Source organism: Cynoglossus semilaevis, chromosome 9 (assembly GCF_000523025.1).
Source record: "Cynoglossus semilaevis isolate Cse_v1.0 chromosome 9, Cse_v1.0, whole genome shotgun sequence".
Classification (NCBI taxonomy): Eukaryota; Metazoa; Chordata; class Actinopteri; order Pleuronectiformes; family Cynoglossidae; genus Cynoglossus; species Cynoglossus semilaevis.
The window spans coordinates 13,938,552-13,958,159 of NC_024315.1; the positions used below are offsets into that span (position 1 = coordinate 13,938,552).

Consider the following 19,608-nt stretch of genomic DNA (forward strand, 5'->3'; position numbering starts at 1 on the left):
GCATTCCTCCTCCTCCTCCTCCTTTTGCTTATCATGGAGAGGTCTCCTAGAAAACATTACATGGTTGGATATTCATTGTTCAAGTTGTGAAAAATGAAGAAACCTTATACCAAAAACAATGCCTGACCTTTGTCACCCTTCTGTCCTTTGGGTCCCTGAGGTCCACTGAAGCCTGGATCACCTGTACACAGACAGAAGACAGTACGCACTCTGCAAAAATCTTGAAGGTTGAGGCAGGAGGTCTGAACCATGTTCATTTTTCAAATTTTTGTTTGGTCTTAATTTCTAAAAAAAGATGCGTCTCTGTTGTGGGACTGGACTGATCACTCCTGACAAGTGGACAATCCCTGTTCCATCCAATGGCCTGTAGCACCCTTTTCGTCCATTTTGGTCCTGAGGAGTTCAGACATGAACCAAGACAGACCAGGCATAGCAAGCATGAAGAATGTTTACTGTTTGATGGAGCTGGTTCACTTGCTTTGACACAGGAAACTGTCGTAATTGGCTAGCACCACAGACAGAACTTGATCAAACCCTACAGAAATTGCTGCCATGAAGCGAGTCCAGAACTTCAGCTGCTTCTTCTTGAAACCAGGCACCAACACCAGAACTGAAGCACCACCTAAACCATGTAGACTCAACTCCAGTATTTTAAGGCTGAATTAAAACCTAGTCTTAGAACCATGGAGCTCAAACCCGCCTCAACCTTAATATCCGAGTCTGATTTCAACCCTGGATTTGACTTATCTTTGGAGCCTGTACCTTTGTCTCCTTTAATTCCTGGTAATCCCATGTCTCCTTTAGTTCCTGGTCTTCCTGGTTTCCCAGCAATGGCTCCATGACCTGTGAGGAGAAAAGTACTACATGACGTCTTTGTCATTTGTTTTTTATTTAGCTTTTTTTTTTTAGTTAGCTAATTTCTCTTTTACTTCTAATGTACTCCACTACGTCAGTGACATTAGCATGGGACCCAAACAGTTGGCTGTATCCTGGAGGACCTGGTGGTCCAGGTGGTCCCTGTACGATGTGCTCATTGTGATTATGAAGCAGACCGTGTCCTGGAATAGAGCAGCATTAGACAACGTGTCCCAGTGCAACAAGACAGATCAAGGATTTCACATCATATTGGAATTACTTCTGATGTACTCCAGCAACTCTGTGGCATTTCCATATGTTCCAGACCAAGGGCTTTGTCCTGGAGGACCTGGAGGTCCAGGTGGACCTGGAGGTCCCTGGAAGAGTCGGCTGTTGTACTCGTTCACAATATCACGTAGCACACCACCAGCTACAAAATTAACCACAGTGAGTCTTAAACTATTGCCCAACAAAAAATGACGACAAGCAAACAGAGTCAAAAAGCTAATAGCTAAGATGACTGGAAAACAGACCTAATAACAAGGTTTTAAAATTGTGAAAACTAGTTGTGATTTTTTTAAATTATTTTAATTTAAAGGAAAAATTCGTGCAGACTAAGGAGTTGTAAAAGTCTACCAGAAATAATAGAAGAAATTGCAAAATATTTAACAAGGGTTTAAAGTTTCTGCAAAGTAAATAAAAATGTTGGCCCGAGATAGAAAAGTTAGCAGAAAAGTATTTCAGATTTTAAAAAAACCACCAGCTTACATTTGAGATACTCCACCACATCCACAACGCTGTCTCTGGAACTGATCCACTGGCTGTGTCCAGGTCTGCCTGGAGGTCCAGGAGGTCCTGGAGGACCTTGAAGAACTCGACTGGAGTCTCTTGTTACCTCTTTTTAGCTACCATGGGCTGGATGTAGAAGAGAGTAGAAGTTTTTCTTGAATATAGAATAGATTTTGCCATTTTGTTAAAAACAAACAAACAACCTAAGACTCCAACCCTTAAAGGAATTAGAGATGACAAACACATATGTAGAATTGTTGACATACATTTTACCTTGTGAGTTTTATCTTGAGTTTACAAAAATGAGAGTGATGCTGATAATAATAATAATAATAAAAACTTTGTTAATGCGCAATAATTAAGCTTTGTTAATTTAGTTACAGTTAACGTGATAATAACATGTTGAGTTACACAGCCCTAATATATATATTTATTTCTCTGTGATCCAGTACCAAACAACTCGCATCCATTTCATCACTGTTTACTGGGGATATTTTTAAATGTATGTTATTATCTTGCTGTCCTGATCTGACCTGAATCACACAGGATCCCGTGCTCTTCAGTTTGAGAATCACAAGGGGTTACCACAGCAGATAAATTAAACTTACGCATGAAATGTTCTTGTTGTTTAGCTACGAGCGACTCTTCTTCAGCCTGGCCTAGGCTACCTTTGAAGGAGACACCTAGAGGAGAACAGGAGAATGATTTTTGGTTCCTGCGAAGTAGAAAAGACTTCACAAATTGACTCCTTCCATACTCACTCTGGATGTAGTCACGAATGTCTGGGCTGATGTAGTTCAAATCTCCTGGTGGGCCTTGAGGTCCTGCTCTTCCAGGTGGTCCCTGTGGACCCGGCAATCCTGGAGGTCCGGGGGGCCCCTGAGGGCCCTGAGCAGTTTGATATCCAGCTGGTTAAACAATGAAAAGAAAAGTAGTGTTTAATTCACAAAATTCTGATATTAAATAATTCACTTTTTTTTCTTTTTTTTTTTTTGAAATAATACAGCTTGATGAAAAGTGTGTTTCTGTTTTACTTGTAAACAAGTTTCCAGGAAGACCAGGTGGTCCGGGGGGTCCAGGAGGTCCAGGGACATTCAACACCCCCATATCTGCAGATTCAAAGGACAACGGTCACTGCTGGTTTTCTTCTCTACAGTGCCTGTACCAGTCGTTGTTGACAGACAGGAATTGTTACCATTCATGAGACTGAGCACTTTTTCAGCGATGTCCTGGGGGTGCTGGTTGTAGTAGTGGCTTGGATCTCCACTTCTGGGAGTTCCTGAAGAACCTGGAGTTCCAGGTAGACCAGGAGGACCTGGGGGACCAGCTACAAATCTCCTCACATCGTCTCCTAAAAATTAAAAAAAAAAACAGAACCACAATCTCAATAATTCAAGGTAAAACCAATTGTATTGATGAGAAAATTAATGTGATTTTAAGCTCCCTCTAGTGGGACTGACGTTGTAACAGGTTGATGATGTCATTGACAGAGACAGCACCAGGAGGACCTGGAGGACCTGGGGGTCCAGGAGTTCCATCGTAGCCTCGTCCTGAACCTGAGTACACAAGGTAAGGTTTGTACAAATCTTTCCAACACGGTTATGAATGAAAACGTTTCAGATTCTCCAATTACTTTGAATGTAAGCTAAGACTCGATTCGCCACATCATCCACCCCCCCGTTTCCTGGAGAACCTGGAGCTCCTGGAGGACCAGGAGGCCCAGGAGGGCCAGCCAGATAATCCCTGATTGGACCACCTGCGTGATAAGACAAAGTTGATTTGCACCACTGATCAGGAGACTCTGTTAATCAAAGAAAATGACGCTCAGCTTACTCTGCAGGTACTCAGCTACGTACTGGCCCACATCGTCCCTACTACTTGGACCAGGAACGTGAGAACCACCTGATGAAACCAAATGCAGGTCTATTAACAAATGACGTTGTTATTATTGTACTATAGAAGTACAACGTCACCGGCTGATGACACTCTTGCAGAAAACCGGTTACACATTCAGTTGAATTTACTCTTAATTAGACAAAAAAAAAAAAGTCAAATGTGCGTGGAATGCTGAAGAAGCCAGCTGATGTAGAAGGATCCATTTGTTGTAAATGATCCATATTATAAGCGACACAATCAACATGTTAAAATTATTAAACATGAATAGTAGGTGGCGCTTTGGCCCAGAGGCAATGTCTTTGTCATTGGTGTGGAACCCCAGGGTTCACCTCCTGGGCAAGATCGAATCCCAGTTAGGGCGGTTGGTACCTTCCAGTGGACTCACCACCTGCAGGAAGGTTTAGGGGGGCTTGGTACGGTGCAGCGTGATTTGGGTGGCGACCCGGTAATGGATAAGCGGATGAAAATGGATGGATGAATAGTAGGTTCTCACCATTAGAGGGCGGTCCTGGGACACCTGGAACTCCGGGACGTCCTGGATCACCTGAATTGTGGACGCGAACACACACAGTAGTGTGAAAAGTTACGCAGGTGCAATGGAGTGTTTACGATGAAGTTCTGATGAAGAGCTTAAATGTTAGAATGGATGGTGTAGCTCTAAAATGAGATACAGCTTCTATTTCTGAATCATTTATTAATTACCTATTGACTGTTGTCAGTATTGGATGCAGTGCTGTGCAAAAGTTCAAGGCAGTGGAAAACATTTATGATTTCACATTTTCTTTTTTTTTCTTTTTTTTTATCTACTGCGTTAAAAGGTCTTTACCTTTGTGTCCTTGGGGACCGTGGGGTCCTGGAGATCCAGGCTGGCCTGGGAAACCTGGAAAGTGCAGAAAACACAGACAGTGATTAATATGATGGTACAATTTTATTTTTAAATGCCATGAGAGGTCACCAAGGGATCTGTGGAAAATTATCAAATTTCTTAAAAATTGACTGCAAAAAAAAAAAAAAACCCTGGCAAGCAGAGCATTGGCACAGAGGCTCAGTCTCAGAATTATAAATAAAACAATTTTTAATCACATCAACAACTACTTCGTCTAAACAATACAGTTTGGTTGGACTGGGATTCAACACAAACATATTTGTTCTGTCAAAGTCCAGACAAGTTCCTTTTATATCCTACACCAGGAATTGATAGATGAAACACAGTGGACTTTGAGCCGGGGAGCAAAAAACAAAGAACCAAAAAAAGGAAAAGCTCACTTTACTAACGCTGTCAAAGGAGTTCACTTACCAACACCTGGTTCTCCTGGAAGACCTGGTTGACCTGGTTCACCTGAAACCGTTCAGATGAGGTTTAAAAAAACAAAATCAAACTACAATCATCTGTTTGCAGCTTTTATTCAGATTTTTTACCTTGATAACCTCGGGGTCCTCTGTCACCTGAGATTAAGAAAAACAACTTCATATTAGCATTTGTCCTGAGATCAGCTATGTTGCAAGGGATTCATATTGGTGACTTCCCCGATGGTCTTCAATTCATTTTTCCAAACCTAAGATATATTTTAGGTCTTCCTAATGTAGTGGCCCACCTGGTAAACCCTGGACTCCCTTTGGTCCTGGGGGTCCAGGTGGTCCAGCAAAGAAGGTTTCTAAAGAACAGTATGATGTTTATTAGTTGACAAACGTGACCTGTACTGGTGGAAAATGAAGATGTTCTTTCACCAACCTGACGTAGGCACAAAGCTGCCAGGTTCCCCTTTCTCTCCCGGGGGTCCAGGGAAGCCCACACCTGCAAATTTAAGCCTATTTGAATTATCTGATTATTTTTGACCTTGTTCAGAAGTAACATTTCTTCCTTCATTGTTGATGGTTACCTGGTTCTCCTGGAGGCCCTCTGCGACCTGGAGATCCTTGTTTACCTTCACCTAAACAACAGCGACATTTGATTTAAAAAACCAACATTGGTTCTAAAAACTTTTATCCAACTCAAAACTAGCGACAGACTCACCAGAAGGCCCCTGAGGACCCTGGGGTCCAGGAGGACCTGGAGGTCCTGGTGGACCAGGCCAACCACCTACTGAGGAAGTTTGTGAAAAAATGAAAAACATTGTGATTCTCCTCCACCATTAGAGGCAACACCATAAGAAATGGACATAGTCCATGAAGTTTGATGTCAAATGTTCTGCCAACAAGGTGGGAATATTTGAATTTACCAGACGTGTAATTATTCATTAAGATTAAAAATCCAATGACTTTAGATTTACTTTACCAGGGTGTGGGTCTGGTTTCACGTATTTCTTATAGACGGTCTTTGCTCAGTGAAGAGAAAAACTTACGACCAGATCTGGGCCCACTGACGGGTTCAGAACTTGAGATGCTGATACCAGGTTCACCAGCCTTTCCTGGTGCTCCTCTCTCTCCCTGTTCTCCCTTCTCTCCTTGTGCTCCTTTAGGACCTAAAAAGGTGTAAGAGAGTGAACTGTCAGAGAAGCAGCGGACCAACGTCCTCCGAATGAATCCATTTGAGCGCTTGTAAGGTGTAGAAAGATTCAGGATTTACCAGGTTGTCCTGGGATACCAGCAGGACCGATAGGACCAGACAAACCTGGGGATCCAGCAGGTCCAGGGGCCCCAGCAGGCCCTGGAGCGCCAGGGATTGCCACAGTGTCAGAGCCACCTGAGAAGAACCCAGGAACGATGAGAGGTAGAACACACACAAAAACCTGAGGTGGACTGGTGTGAGGCAGAAGTTCTCACCTGTACTGATGACTTTTCCAGGTAGACCAGGTTCTCCTGAAACACAAGAGTCACCACAGCTGATGGAGGAGTATGATTTGGATCAGTGTTAAATGTAAAACAGGAAGTGGAAAGAATGTCAGGCCAGGATGCTCACTGTCTACAGTATATACGTAAATATGGTAGAAAAGTCTACCATATATATATATATATTAAAAATATATTTTGATTTGAGATGTTATGCCTTTTCCTTGTTCTTTCCCAAATGCAGCTAATGCACAATTCCTGTTTAACCCCTCGTTTTCCAGGAAGACAATGAGAAAAATACCTTTAGCTCCAGGTTGTCCAGGATTTCCAGCAACACCTGTTCAACAGAGAACAGTTGTAACACGGATGACTGATATTATAGGCCCGATGTTAGCATAATTATGTAATATCTGTAAATATCATTATTGTTTTTTTTCCCTCCGATAATGAAAACCGATAACACAATGCCTGGATTTCGCAAAATGATGTGTGCCCTAGAAATAGTTCTGGAGATAAAATGCTGTATATTAAAGTGAAAGTCACTAGATGGCAGCATTGCAGCTCATTTAATTAATCTCATACTTATACACTGGTTTGTACAGATAAATAAATAAATATTACCAGTATCGTTGATGTCGGAATCAGAAATTAAGTGTTAATATCGGCATATCGGATATCAGCAAAAAGTTAATATTTGACATCTATAATTGTAACTCATTCTATCATCAGGCAGTAAACTGTTGGTGTGTTTTTATCCTTGTTATCACACCTGGAGGTCCTTGCAGTCCTGGAATGCCTGAAGGAAAACCAATAAAATAGTTTAGTCACTGTCTTAGTAAACATAGAAAAAAAACAACATTTTATCAAAATCTTTTTAAGGAAAAAAAAAACAACATTTTATCAAAATCTCTTTAAGATTGTATTATTTTAACATTCGGTACGTATATCAAAATTGATACCTGGTGAACCAGTATCTCCAGGATGTCCAGGTGGTCCTCTAACACCAGGCTGACCCATTGATCCGGTGTCTCCTACAGATGACACACAAATCCATCCAAGTTGTCATTTCTGCACCTGGTACCGATCTGGACTAATGTGTCCAACGTGACGTGGACATCTGTCAGTAGGTCCTCCAGCTCTGAACCAAAGTACCTTCACTGGACTTTCACATGGGTGAGTTCCTGCCATAGTACTCTACACTTCCTTCACCTTAGTAGAACTGGCATGTTAACACATATTAACAGATAAAGCAGCGGTTCCCAACCCTGTTTTGGCTCCATTTTAACCCCATTTTGACATCACAAATATCTATTTTTGTCATGTTTGTTTTACTCTGTTGCACATACAGAGTAGCCAGATTAGTGCACAGAGTGTGTGGTGTCTTTAATCATAATTTAAAAAAGAATAATTCTTGAAAAATATTTTCAGGCTCTATGTAATGTTTCATGTTTCCTTTTTTACTTCCTTTGTCCTTCCAAGCTCCCTGTCTGTTTGTAGTCTTTTCTTACTTCCTGTCTTTGTCTCCTGTTGATCAGGCTGCTAATGTGCTCCACCTGTGACCACTCCACCCTTGTATTATATTATTTTTTTTTAAAAAGCCCTGTGTGTCTCCTCTGTGTTGTTTTTCTACCTTGTGCTCAGCTGGATCTCAAACCTGTGACGTTGATGTTCAGAAATCAGGACATCACCATCCTCCTCACCCCTTCCTCCTCACCCCTTCCTTACCTGACATTCCTTTTGATCCTTTCGGTCCTGCAGGCCCGGTGAGTCCAACTGGTCCAGGTTCACCTTAGAAGCATGAAAAACAATAATTTGCCTGTTTTGTTTGAACTTGGAAAATTACAAACATTTAGCTGTTTTTGTCTAAATTTTCTATTTTGCATGTAACACCAAATTTGTTGGTTTTACAAACATTAATGTAAAGACAAACCTGCAAGTCCACGTGGTCCCCTCTCACCCTGGTCTCCTTTGGTTCCCGAAACGCCCGGACTTCCTCTGTCACCTGAAGTAAACACAGAGGAAATTCTGTCAGGAGTTTATTACTTTTTATCAAAGCTTCCGCCATTAAAATATTCACTTTTTAAATGTTTCAGTGTTTTCTTTTTTTTCTTTTTTTTTTTTATGGGAATTTAGTCCACTGATTCCCAACCACTGTGCTGTGGAAAATTATCCAATTTCACTTAATTGGGCTGAAAACTATTATTTCTCTATTGCATTTAAGGCAGAACAATTAAATACTCTTCTGCTAGGTGGCAGCAGATGGCTATGAAAACTAAAAAACAAACAAAGATCTTTGTGAGTGTCTTTCTTTAATTCCTAAAGGTATATCAGTGTTGTCTTCAACTAAACAGGCCAAGATTTTAGTCAATTAAGAGGTCTTTCAAACTAGAAGATATATATATATATAGATATAAAATAAATACACACACATATATATACAGTATGTGGCTCAAATACGATTGGGAAACACTGATTCAGTCATCTGTAAACTGCAAATGTCAAATTTTAAGTAATTTTCACGCTTTTTATTTTTTACTCCATAGTGGCTTTTTTTTGGTCTATTCTTAATGATCGTTTGCCTCCTTTTTTTTTGAAATTGAGAAAAATATACAGTAGTTTTGAAATATACATTGGACCTTTGGTGTTGTGTATTTTTTGTTTATTTCAGTTTTGGATTCTTGGTATTTAGTCCATGTTGATGTCCTGCGTATAAAAACATTGACCTCTGTCATAGTTGTATACCGGGTATGTACAGCTATATGTTCAAACATCCAAATGAGGAATAACTGGTACCTTTGGCTCCTGGAGCTCCTGCTTCACCTTGGTAACCTTTTTGACCAGGAGTGCCTGGGGATAGAAAAACAACAGAATAATTTAAATTCAGAATTGAATAAATATTTATGGAAAAAAAACATGTAAGAAAGTCCAGTTTCAAAAAGTTAGAAAACACAAGATCCGTACCCGGGTTTCCTGAGGCGCCGTTCTGTCCTTTCTCACCTACAGCAAATGGGTGAAATGTAAAATGAGGGGGGGGGGAGTTGTTTTTTTACTGCTGTCTGTCTACAGCAGACTGATTTAATAGTGAACCCACTGAACCCTTTAGTTTCTCTGATCAATTCTTCAGCCATGATAGATAGTGTCATAACTGTCAGCAGTATGTACGGTATGCGCCCTCAGAGAAAGTTCTAGTGTAATTTGTAGTGACGATAAATTCCATAATAAATGTAGTTCTTCAGCTCACGCAGCAGTCTAACAAAATTTGGCCAAATAAGTTTAAAAATAAAATATAGATTTTTATAATAAAATATAAATGAATAAAAATATAAAACCTTGCAATCATACCACGGGTGGAAATGGTGTGGAATCAAAGTCAAATGTCATTTAGTCAAGTCAATTTATATCTGAGTATTTGGAACGTTACCTTTTGGCCCAATGGGTCCAGCAAGACCAGGAGAACCTGAACGTCCAGGCTCCCCTGGAGATCCTGTGGAAATCAGAGTTTGTTGAAGAAAAACAGTTTGAAAAAGCAAGTACAATAAAGTGGTTTAAAAAAAAATCTTCTACCTTTTTCTCCTTTCTCTCCAAACCCAGGGAGTCCAGCTTCTCCACGAGGGCCAATCTGCCCATCACGGCCCCTCTGTCCTGGGGGCCCCTCAGGACCGTGGTCTCCTGTAAACAGGAGAAGAAGAATCCTGGTCTAAGACTCTGTGGGATCCAGCAGCCAAAGAAAAAAAACAAAAAGCTGGACGTTACCTGCACTTCCCTTTGGCCCTCGTCCTCCTTCCAGTCCAGGATGACCCATCTGACCTGGAGGACCTGCAGAAATGAGACGCGTGAGAAGGACGAGGTTGGACTTTCACAGGGTGGTCAGCAGGTAGGAAAATGTGTTTATGTCTCAGACTTTAGCCTCAACTTTGTCTTTCACTTCAACATACTGTTCCCAGACGAATAAAACTAAAGTACATGGTGTACACAAGTTTTATGTCTCAGACTTTAGCCTCAACTTCGTCTTTCATTTCAACATACTGTACACTTGTGTACACATGGTGTACACAAGTGTGTCCATGCAAGACATCCAACATGTACTTGAGAAATAATTGAAAAATAATAATTCATATTTTTGCTTGCGTTCCAATTGTTGGTTTTAAATGGCACAAACTAAGGTCCAAACTGAGATGTGTACCAGAGAGTAGGCACTGAAACTGGAGCAACTTACCAGGTAGACCAGGAAATCCACTGTCACCTGAGAAAAAATGTTTTTTTTTGTCAATTGGTCAAGAAAAACTTTTTGTTGTAAGTTATTATTATTATTATTACATGAAGTAATCAATTAAATCAATTAACCCATAAAATGATTAGATCATAATGGGAAGTCCAAGACTAGTTTCTGTCAATATAAATATATTTTATAACCTACCTTTTGGTCCTATTGCTCCAGGGTCACCTAGAAAGAATCAGATGTCTTTATTTTTTTAAATCAATATTAAAGTAACATTTTCTGGTTGGTAAATTTTAAAATCCAACCTTTAGGTCCTGGCTCTCCTCGCTCTCCTTTAAGACTGTGTGCAAGTGAATCTGTAAAAGAAAGACCACAAATGTGTCATCAACGTAAACAGCTAATGGTTAGCAAACATAGAAGCTAACAGACGTCAGCGAGTGCCTCGGAAAGTATCTGAGCGGAGTTCAGCTCTGAGGAGCTGCTGGACGGTTCTCTGCAGAGCAGCACTGTCCGGCCTGGGTCCACTCCCTCCACCTCCTCCTGCTGCAGCAGAGCCCAGGTTGATGGTGTTGTCAGAGTGGGTCAAAGTGGACCCAGCAGAACTCTTCTCAATGTAGGACGAATCCAGCGGGTCGATGATGTTGATTCCAGAAGACAAACGACTGGATGTGGCTGAAGCTGTGGCGGCACCGGCCTCTAGAGCATCGACGCGGTTCTTAAGCCTTTTCACTTCTTCACCTGAGGACCGTAAAGAGAAGAGGATGAGCTTGTGAAGGTCAACTCTCCTGAGCCTCAGATAGAGTTCTCCTGTCCCACCTAGGGCGATCAGCCCAAAGAGGAGACCGAGGAGGAGGAGGAGGCCCAGCAGGAGGCCCAGCAGCCACTTCCACCAGCTGCAGCAGGAGCAGAAACCAAAGCCGGACCTGTCCTTCTGGATCTCTGAAAAGGAGACACGTCTGGATTAGAGAACAAAGAAGAAAATGAACTGTGACGAACCATCGAAAGGAGCTAAATTAAGATGCCCAATGTCGAATTGTTGGGAAATCGGCTTTCGCTTAAAATATAGTAAGTAAAAAGTATAAAAAGTCCAAACCCCCTCCACTCCACCTCTCTAACTTCAGTTAAACTTAATTTAATTAAATGTAAAGAACAATTAACCTGATAATGTACAGTGAGTGTTTTTGAGGTTATTTTAACTGACAGTTCTATGCTCAGTGACTGGTACCTGCGTACGTGGCTTTGTCCTTTGTTGCTGCCTTCAGATAGGAAGCTTAAAAAAACAAAAAAACACAGTAATCAGGTCACATGACCAACAGGAAGTGTACTGCGTGGTGCGCTGATGTATGTGCACGTGTTGAAGGTCAAGTCTACATTGAACGTCTGCTCCTTCATCCACCGTGCTGGAGGACAGCTTCTGTTTCTCCCTCTTCAGTGAGTCCTCAGAGTAGGTCACTGAAACGAGACACCGAATCACGTCGCCTGAATGGTTTCCACGCACTTGATCCCTGTATCAGTTGTTTTTGATTATTACCAGCAGGGGCAGCAGACATGAATTGCTTCCCAGTGTCTTTGGTCGTGACCAGCCTCTCGGTCTCCTTCTTGACCGGAGCGTTGTCCTTCTCGATCATCACAAACTTGAAGTCTTTGCCTGAAGCTTCATCGGTGCTTGGACTGCTGGGCCTCACTGTGAGGAAAACACAAACACCAACACGACTACTGACACTGCTGCGGTCACTAACCATGGGCTCTATATCAAAAATGGAGGTAGTTTTTGTGCTACGCTAGCAGATGGGAAGTGAACTGAAAAACGTTTGTTGGTTCAGGTTAGGCGTAGGCAAAGTTTTTGACTGAGGTAAAAACGTTTGTTGGTTCAGGTTAGGCAAAGTTTTTGACTGAGGTAAATGACATGTAAAAGTCATGCATAAAGGCTAAAACGCTTAAATGCTTTTATCATATTCTACGCCATCTATTGGGGAGACGTGGGTATCGCAGGGAAAAGGCAGAAGTATAATGATAATATAAATAAATTATATAATTTGAAAAAGTTTGGCGGGCCGGATTAAGAAGCTGAACGGGTTGGTCAAATCCAGACCTATATTTAAATCCCAGGCAGCACCTGTGGTCTTCCTGGTCTCACCTGAGGTTGTGGTCGCTCCAGTTCCAGACACATTTTTCTGCACACCATACACTGTAGGAAAACAACACCCTATAAAAACTCATATTCACATTGTTGTCGCTGAGGTGTAATCACTGGTATGGTTTACCGATCTGACTGTTGACTCCTGTGGGGGAGGAAACGGTGGCGCTGCTGCTGCTGATCAGGTTATTCTGCACGCCATACACTGGAACTGAGACACAGAGAGACGAACAAGGATGTTTATTCCTAACATTTTTCCTAACAACGGATGACCCACTGACACTGTGACTAAAATGTATGGCCAGCGTGTCATTTTTTACCAACTGCTGCTGGTGGTCATGGACTAGTTCAAATGTTTGAAGACATTTTGACCTGAACTCCCACCACTCAGTGAGTCTGGTCGACAGAGTGTGGAGGCGGTGAAAATTCAGTGAATTAAGAGCAGAGGAGCAGAGTTTCTCACCAGAGCTGCTGGCAGAGATGCTGCTGCTGACGTAAGGAGAGCTGAGAGTCAGGTTGTTCTGCGGTCCTGCACAGAACAGACACAGAGAAGAAGACAGTCGCAGTACCACAGCAGTCATTGGCTGATGGAGTTTTGACATCATCTACAGTTTGAATCTTGAAGTGTATTGTTAACTCTGTAATGTTTTAATAATATAATAATAATATATGTTGACGTCTGTTTTTGCTTATCACTGACCTGACTGGTAGAGGGTGGAGCTGGTAGACACATTATTAGGGTTGGTGCTGTAACTGTAGCTATTGGTCACTCCTCCAGACCAGATGCTGCCATAGTGGTCTGTAAGAGAGTACGTTCAAATCGTACAGATCTATGACTTGAAAAAGTCAAGACAGACATTGGAGCTAACGTTTAGCTACAGCAATCCTGGTACAAACACAAGTGCTAACGTTAGCTACAACAGCCCTGTTGAAGACAAGCTAACGTTAGCTACAACAGCCCTGTTGCAGACAATAGCGCTAATGTTAACTATAACAGTCCTCGCACAGACACTTGAGCAAACATTAGCTACAACAGTGCTGGTATAAACACCAAAGCTAATGTTTAGCTACAACAGTCCCTGGTACAGACAAACAGTGTATATTATTGGTCTTTAACGTCACCTAGTCGTCTAGTCACTGATTCTGTCTACAACATCATATTTATTTGAATTGTAAACACTTATTGTGTCAAATATTGCTCTATGCTACTATTATTACTTATTCCGATAACCTAGGTACAGAGTGTGTTGTTGATGAGATGGGATTTTTCATCTTCTTCTATCACTAGTAAAAAGTGAACAAATGACAGAATCTGACGTTTGACTTCTTCCTCATTTCGTAGCATTTCTTTGAGCCTTTAGATGTAATCAGTCTGCTGAGAACAACAGACTGAGACAGTATGGACGTTAGGCGTCCTCAGATCCTGTACAGCTGACATGACATGGACCTGCGTTGCTGGAGTTCTCAGACATGCTCCTGGCCTCCACGCTGGCCTTCCTGGGGATGGGCAGTGTGTTGTTGGGAGACTGTGTGGGGCTGGTGCTGTTGGACTGGTTCCCTCTGAGCAGACGCTTTACGTCGTCCAGCTCTGTCCCTGTTGGAGTGGACAGAAGGACAACGTTTTCTGATCAGCTCAGTTTTACTGTCACAGTTAGAGAAGAATCTTGTTTCTTTGTTTTTGCTCTGTTTTCAAAGTGAGTCAGGAGAAAAGTCAGAATGATGTCAATACTGACTTTTTAATCCCCATAGTTTTCATTTGGTTTTTATAATATACAGTATATACAACACACACATATATCTATATATGTATATACATACCATATATGTATATATATATATATATAGAGAGAGAGAGAGAGAGAGAAATCAATATACAACCTAAATGTGTGCATGTTTTTGTAATTGTATATATAAAAATATTTAAATGTATGTGTATGTATATGTGTGTATATATAGATGTGTGAGGGTGTATATATGCATAGTTTATTTTTTATTGTACATATATCAACATATACATATGTGTATGTGTTTCTATGTGTATATGAATGTATGTGTACATGTATATATCCAAATTCTGAAAACCTAAAACACCCTGCAGTACCTCACTCGATCCTGTAGGGGTCACGGACCCAATGATAGCCATGCATTGAAGTGTTTAACTTAGTGAATTATTTTGTACAAAATAAAATAAATAAATGTTGTGGTAGTCAAAATAAAACTGTGTGGAGTGGTTTGAATATTCCTCAATTATTAATAAAAATGTATATTTTAATCAAGTGGCGCTTTGGCCCAGAGGCAATGTCTCTGTCATTGGTGTGGAACTCCAGGGTTCACCTCCTGGGCAAGTTCGAATCCCGGTTAGGGCGGTTGGTACCTTCCAGTGGACTCACCACCCGCAGGAAGGTTTGGTACGGTGCAATGTGATTTGGGTGGCGACTGCTGCCCCCGCAACCCGGTAACGGATAAGCGGATGAAAATGGATGGATGGATGGATGGTTTTTATGAAGTACTTTTCCCCTACTTTAAACGTCTACACCTGAATCACTGGTCAAGTTCATATAATATATGTATCAATGACTGACATAACTTTATGGAGTTTATGTCGCTACGGTGTTTGCTGTGGCTCTTCATCAGCTCAGAGTTCTTGGGCTGTGTGTTATATGATGATGATGATGATGATGATGATGATGATGATGATGAAGACGAGTGTCGTACTCACATCTTGTTGTTGTGGGTGAGGCACTCTGAAGTCGGGCTCTGATCTCACTCTCTAACGAAACAACGACCAGCTCAGTAAAGGTTCATTTGAAATTTGAACATCAGCTGTTCAGACAGTGTCCCTCACCTCTGCTGTGTGATCTCCCTCTGGTGGCAGAAGTTGTAGTTGCAGTTGATGTGCCTGCAGGAACATGTTTTTCTCTTGACGTTTCTATCACTGATTGTGCGTTGAATCTTTAAATATCTCAGGCTATTTCAGTTGTGCTGTAATATCTATAAGACCAAGTCTCTGTCATTCAGAATATTTCTGATAGGCAATTCGGTAGAACGAGATCTTACTGTAGTCCTTCCTGTTGTACTCGGGAGATGAGTTTGTGCTTGAACTTTCTGAAACACAGTGACAAAGAAATCACATTAGAATTGACTTGAATTTCTGAAGGTTCTCAGTCGTCCAGGTCCAAGACATCCTTAGAAGTTTAGAAGACGTGAGGTGAACTGGAGTCTCTTAAGGAAAGTTGTTGAAATTCAAAGCATGTTGTTTGAGCAGCATTATTAAAGTTAAACAACTTCGACTTCGACATGTTGTCTTCCATGTTTAGAGAACAAAAAGTGAAACGTCTTTGAGAAACTCCAACATCCACTTGTCCAGCCTCTAAACCTCTAAACATCTTCTGACCACAAACCCTCAGACCAGCAACGGACCGTCAAACACATCAGTGAGAGCAGCTGCCATGGTACTTATGCTCTTCTTGTCTTTAGAAGGAGACAAGGATCCTCTCTTTGGTTCTGCTGATCCCCCTGAGCTGTAGCTGCTCTTTGTGACGGTTGAAACACCGGCACTTTTGCTCTCTCTGCCGACACTGGAGGACCTGCTGGAGGAGGCTCTGAAGCCTAGCCCGCCTTCAGCGGCTCCTACGGTGGTGATGGTGAAGCCTTCATGACCTTTGCTGGTCCCTGAGCCACTGGAGGTTCTGGATGTGACCCCCACAGAGCTGGAGCCTCCTGATGCAGCTCTTCCACCTGAGCCATTTGCAGTTATTAAAATGTCAGCTGCGGGGAGAAATCAAGGCATAAAAATGAGTTTGTGAGAGTGAGATAAAAGTGCTCGTCAAACTCCTGGCTCACACTCGCCGCCAGGCCTGGAGAAGCTGGATGTTTTAGTTTTCTAAGATGTTCTTCTGAGTGCAGACTTGACAAAACTGTCAGATATGATGTTTGACCTTTTAATGAAACACATTCCCCGGGTGAGCTGCAGCTGCCTGTCTGCTTCTGTGTCTGAACAAGTCACCCTCTCACTTTACCTTCTTATCTCAGCACGCTGTGATGGAACTGATTCATGAGTCATATAAGGTCCTGCTCCTGGAACTGTCCAGGGTCATGGACCTGGAGCTTAGGCCATCACTGAAAGTCTTCAGTCACAGTTTAACCATTGATAACCACTGATAACCACTGATAACTATGATAACCATTGATAACCATTGATAACCACTGATAACCACTGATAACTATGATAACCATTGATAACCATTGATAACCACTGATAACCACTGATAACTATGATAACTATGATAACCACGGATAACCACTAACCATTGATAACCACTGATAACCACTGATAACTTAGTTATCAGTTATTAGTAACTAAGCATTTTTATATTTCAAAATATTTTGTTATTGCTAAGCATTTTTATATTTCAAAATATTTCATATTTCATTGAATACATTTCTGCTTCTTTAAGATCATTATACATTTTGAAAAGTTTACACCAATTTTGATATAGTGGTTGGTTCTAATGGTTCTAATCATAAACGTGTTTATGGTTTTATGTTAATGTTAAACCATGTTTTATATTTAGCCATATTTAGCCTAATATTACTTGTCACATAATTTCCTCAGTTTAATTATAAATTAATCCAATACAATTAAATAAAAGATTTTTTTACGTCTTAAATAACATTTTGACATATGGTTAAATTACACAATATGTAACTTAAAAGTTTATGTTTTGAAACATTTGATTTAAGGTGATTTCAGACATTTTTGCTATTTTTAACATTTTGATCACTGACAAGAAAATGTGGTTTACCGAGAATAAAATGGTAAAAGCTGGACAAAACAAAAATCACATTCCAACCAAAGATACCGAGGCAGGTTAGTGGCACATCACATCACAGCAGGTCCTACCTGAGCTTCTCTGTCCTTCACCACCAGAAGAACTGACGGTCCGGACTGTGGTTACCTTTTCCATCGGACGCGGTCTGTCAAAGGGTGAAAAACAGGAATGAAGGAGTTAAAGGAAGTTAGAGATTTGAATGCGTGTGAAGAATTGTCCATGAAGCAGCAGTCCTCTTTGTCTGTGCTCATATTTCTCTGCTGAGCTTCTTAGTGTGAAGGGACTCTTCAAAGTCCAACATGTCGTTCATGTGAGGAGAGGAGTGACAGCAGCTCATTGTTGACCCGATGACTGTCTCTTTTCTCTCACAAAGAAAAACTACTTTAAAGTCAAGCTCTAAAAAAAACACGGATGAAAGAAGTCTGAGGTTTCAGTCTTAGCTGCAGGAGGTGACACCGAATATGGAGCCCACTGTAAACCACACAGCGGACCACAGACCACATACCAGTCTAACCACCATCCAGGTAGACCACCACTCGGACAGACAGACCAGAGTCAGACAGACCACCTTACTGCCATGAGTCCTCCTCAGAGTGAAGGACGGTCCAAAGGATATTCTATTTATGAGCTACATATTTTGGCTAGTATGTTACTAGTGATAGATTTAAGAAAACATTTTTTAATTGGAATCAACTTCTCTGTAAATCAAAGGGTTTTTGCATCGTGTCTCCACAAATCTGGGACACACCTTGTTTTGGTTTCATGCTTTTTTTAATAAGAAAGCAGCAGCCAGAGGGAAGGAGACTCGACTCTTTACAAAGTCAGACTTGACTTTTCTTATGGGACTTGTTTTTACTATCTGGCAGAAAGTCAAGCTGGGCACAGTGTTAACTATGAATAAATGCCTCAGACCACCTGCAACACTTTGGCTAACCTACCTACTGTACCTGTAGGCTAATGTAGCAAACCTGTAACTACACTTTTGGTCACCTCTAAGTTCTAATCTGTAATTCTGCAACACTACTCTCTGCCTGTCATCACAAAAGCCCAGATGGACGTTTTCTATTTGGTTTCTGCGAAAGACAATTGTATGTTTGACGTTACTTTATGAAAAAAGTTTTTATGTGAATTTTAAATGCAATTTCTCTCAGGTCCCTTCTCATTTTAACCCTGATATCAGACGACATCACCATTTCTTTAACAAAGATATGGTACCAAACGATACGATATTAAATGATACATTGCCCTATAATACAATATGATCCGGTACGATACAACATGATATATGTAAACAATACTATATAATATATAATATACTTCATTAATCCTACAGAAAATTCTTATACTATTCATAACCTAAGATTTAAAACATGATCTTTCTGGCATAATTTCAGTGTCAGCACTCACCAACAATGAACCTAGGTCACACTTCTAATGTCAACATAGCTGTAATTGCTATTTGTCAACATGATTCTTCGACTGAGGTTGATGTTATCATAACACGGTGAGAGCCACCACGTAACCTCTGCTCATGCTCTCTATTATTTCCTCAGGAAAAGTTTGACTTACCTCCTATGTCATTTGTGCAAGAATAACTTCCCTCATGCCCCGCTCAGAAATGGAAAACCATCACTTTTCTCCTCTTCACTCAATATCATTAAGTCCAGGTGCAGGGACACTCTGTACCTGGTTTATGTATTAGCTTTGCGTGATTCATAGCGTCAGTGGGCAAGTTTGAACATGGCCAAGTGGGACGAGCCTGGAGCCTGAGTGTATTAGAGATGGGGGGCGGGGGGGGACTAGCCCGGAGGGTATGAGAATGAGAAAGAAAAACATAGGGAGAGTGAATGTGGTCCAAGTATTTGTGTTTATTCACTGCTTTGACTTATTCATAGGTCTGTTTGAGTCGCCGCACCACAGGAATGCAAATATGAAAGGGTGTAAGAGGATGAAGTTTCCTGAATATCAGTGAGAAAGAGAGGGAACAAAGGTCGGTGCTGAGGCAGCCTGAGCTAACAAACCCAAACACAGCGGAAGGAGGCTCAGAAATCCTGCCTAATGGCAAACTGATCACTGATTCACTGCTTTAATTCCTTAGCCCTTCTGTTTGG

At 41.2% G+C, this 19,608-nt stretch overlaps 1 protein-coding gene across 1 annotated transcript in view; it reads right to left on the minus strand.

Annotated features, from left to right (window-relative positions):
- col17a1a (collagen, type XVII, alpha 1a) overlaps positions 1-19,199 on the minus strand; it is a 19,767-nt gene extending 568 nt beyond the window's left edge. Inside the window, exons 1-53 of the mRNA XM_025058485.1 lie at positions 19,067-19,199; positions 17,569-17,642; positions 16,086-16,433; positions 15,723-15,770; positions 15,511-15,564; positions 15,385-15,435; positions 14,113-14,259; positions 13,366-13,464; positions 13,129-13,194; positions 12,793-12,876; positions 12,666-12,716; positions 12,060-12,212; positions 11,900-11,980; positions 11,754-11,798; positions 11,345-11,467; positions 10,970-11,266; positions 10,834-10,884; positions 10,727-10,753; positions 10,526-10,552; positions 10,063-10,125; positions 9,874-9,978; positions 9,731-9,793; positions 9,271-9,306; positions 9,103-9,156; positions 8,240-8,311; positions 8,035-8,097; positions 7,269-7,340; positions 7,079-7,105; positions 6,611-6,646; positions 6,304-6,339; positions 6,107-6,223; positions 5,883-6,002; positions 5,555-5,623; positions 5,421-5,471; positions 5,273-5,335; positions 5,136-5,195; positions 4,960-4,986; positions 4,838-4,879; positions 4,367-4,420; positions 4,034-4,084; positions 3,478-3,546; positions 3,278-3,400; positions 3,105-3,200; positions 2,840-2,995; positions 2,679-2,753; positions 2,406-2,552; positions 2,178-2,327; positions 1,624-1,758; positions 1,136-1,285; positions 930-1,058; positions 763-843; positions 128-181; positions 3-46 (exon numbers count right to left, since the gene is read on the minus strand). Coding sequence (XP_024914253.1) covers positions 3-46; positions 128-181; positions 763-843; positions 930-1,058; positions 1,136-1,285; positions 1,624-1,758; positions 2,178-2,327; positions 2,406-2,552; positions 2,679-2,753; positions 2,840-2,995; positions 3,105-3,200; positions 3,278-3,400; positions 3,478-3,546; positions 4,034-4,084; positions 4,367-4,420; positions 4,838-4,879; positions 4,960-4,986; positions 5,136-5,195; positions 5,273-5,335; positions 5,421-5,471; positions 5,555-5,623; positions 5,883-6,002; positions 6,107-6,223; positions 6,304-6,339; positions 6,611-6,646; positions 7,079-7,105; positions 7,269-7,340; positions 8,035-8,097; positions 8,240-8,311; positions 9,103-9,156; positions 9,271-9,306; positions 9,731-9,793; positions 9,874-9,978; positions 10,063-10,125; positions 10,526-10,552; positions 10,727-10,753; positions 10,834-10,884; positions 10,970-11,266; positions 11,345-11,467; positions 11,754-11,798; positions 11,900-11,980; positions 12,060-12,212; positions 12,666-12,716; positions 12,793-12,876; positions 13,129-13,194; positions 13,366-13,464; positions 14,113-14,259; positions 15,385-15,435; positions 15,511-15,564; positions 15,723-15,770; positions 16,086-16,433; positions 17,569-17,632 — 4,506 coding nt within the window. The 5' untranslated portion in view covers positions 17,633-17,642; positions 19,067-19,199. The remainder of the gene's footprint in view (positions 1-2; positions 47-127; positions 182-762; positions 844-929; positions 1,059-1,135; positions 1,286-1,623; positions 1,759-2,177; positions 2,328-2,405; positions 2,553-2,678; positions 2,754-2,839; positions 2,996-3,104; positions 3,201-3,277; positions 3,401-3,477; positions 3,547-4,033; positions 4,085-4,366; positions 4,421-4,837; positions 4,880-4,959; positions 4,987-5,135; positions 5,196-5,272; positions 5,336-5,420; positions 5,472-5,554; positions 5,624-5,882; positions 6,003-6,106; positions 6,224-6,303; positions 6,340-6,610; positions 6,647-7,078; positions 7,106-7,268; positions 7,341-8,034; positions 8,098-8,239; positions 8,312-9,102; positions 9,157-9,270; positions 9,307-9,730; positions 9,794-9,873; positions 9,979-10,062; positions 10,126-10,525; positions 10,553-10,726; positions 10,754-10,833; positions 10,885-10,969; positions 11,267-11,344; positions 11,468-11,753; positions 11,799-11,899; positions 11,981-12,059; positions 12,213-12,665; positions 12,717-12,792; positions 12,877-13,128; positions 13,195-13,365; positions 13,465-14,112; positions 14,260-15,384; positions 15,436-15,510; positions 15,565-15,722; positions 15,771-16,085; positions 16,434-17,568; positions 17,643-19,066) is intronic.
- Between the last annotated feature and the right edge of the window lie 409 nt (positions 19,200-19,608).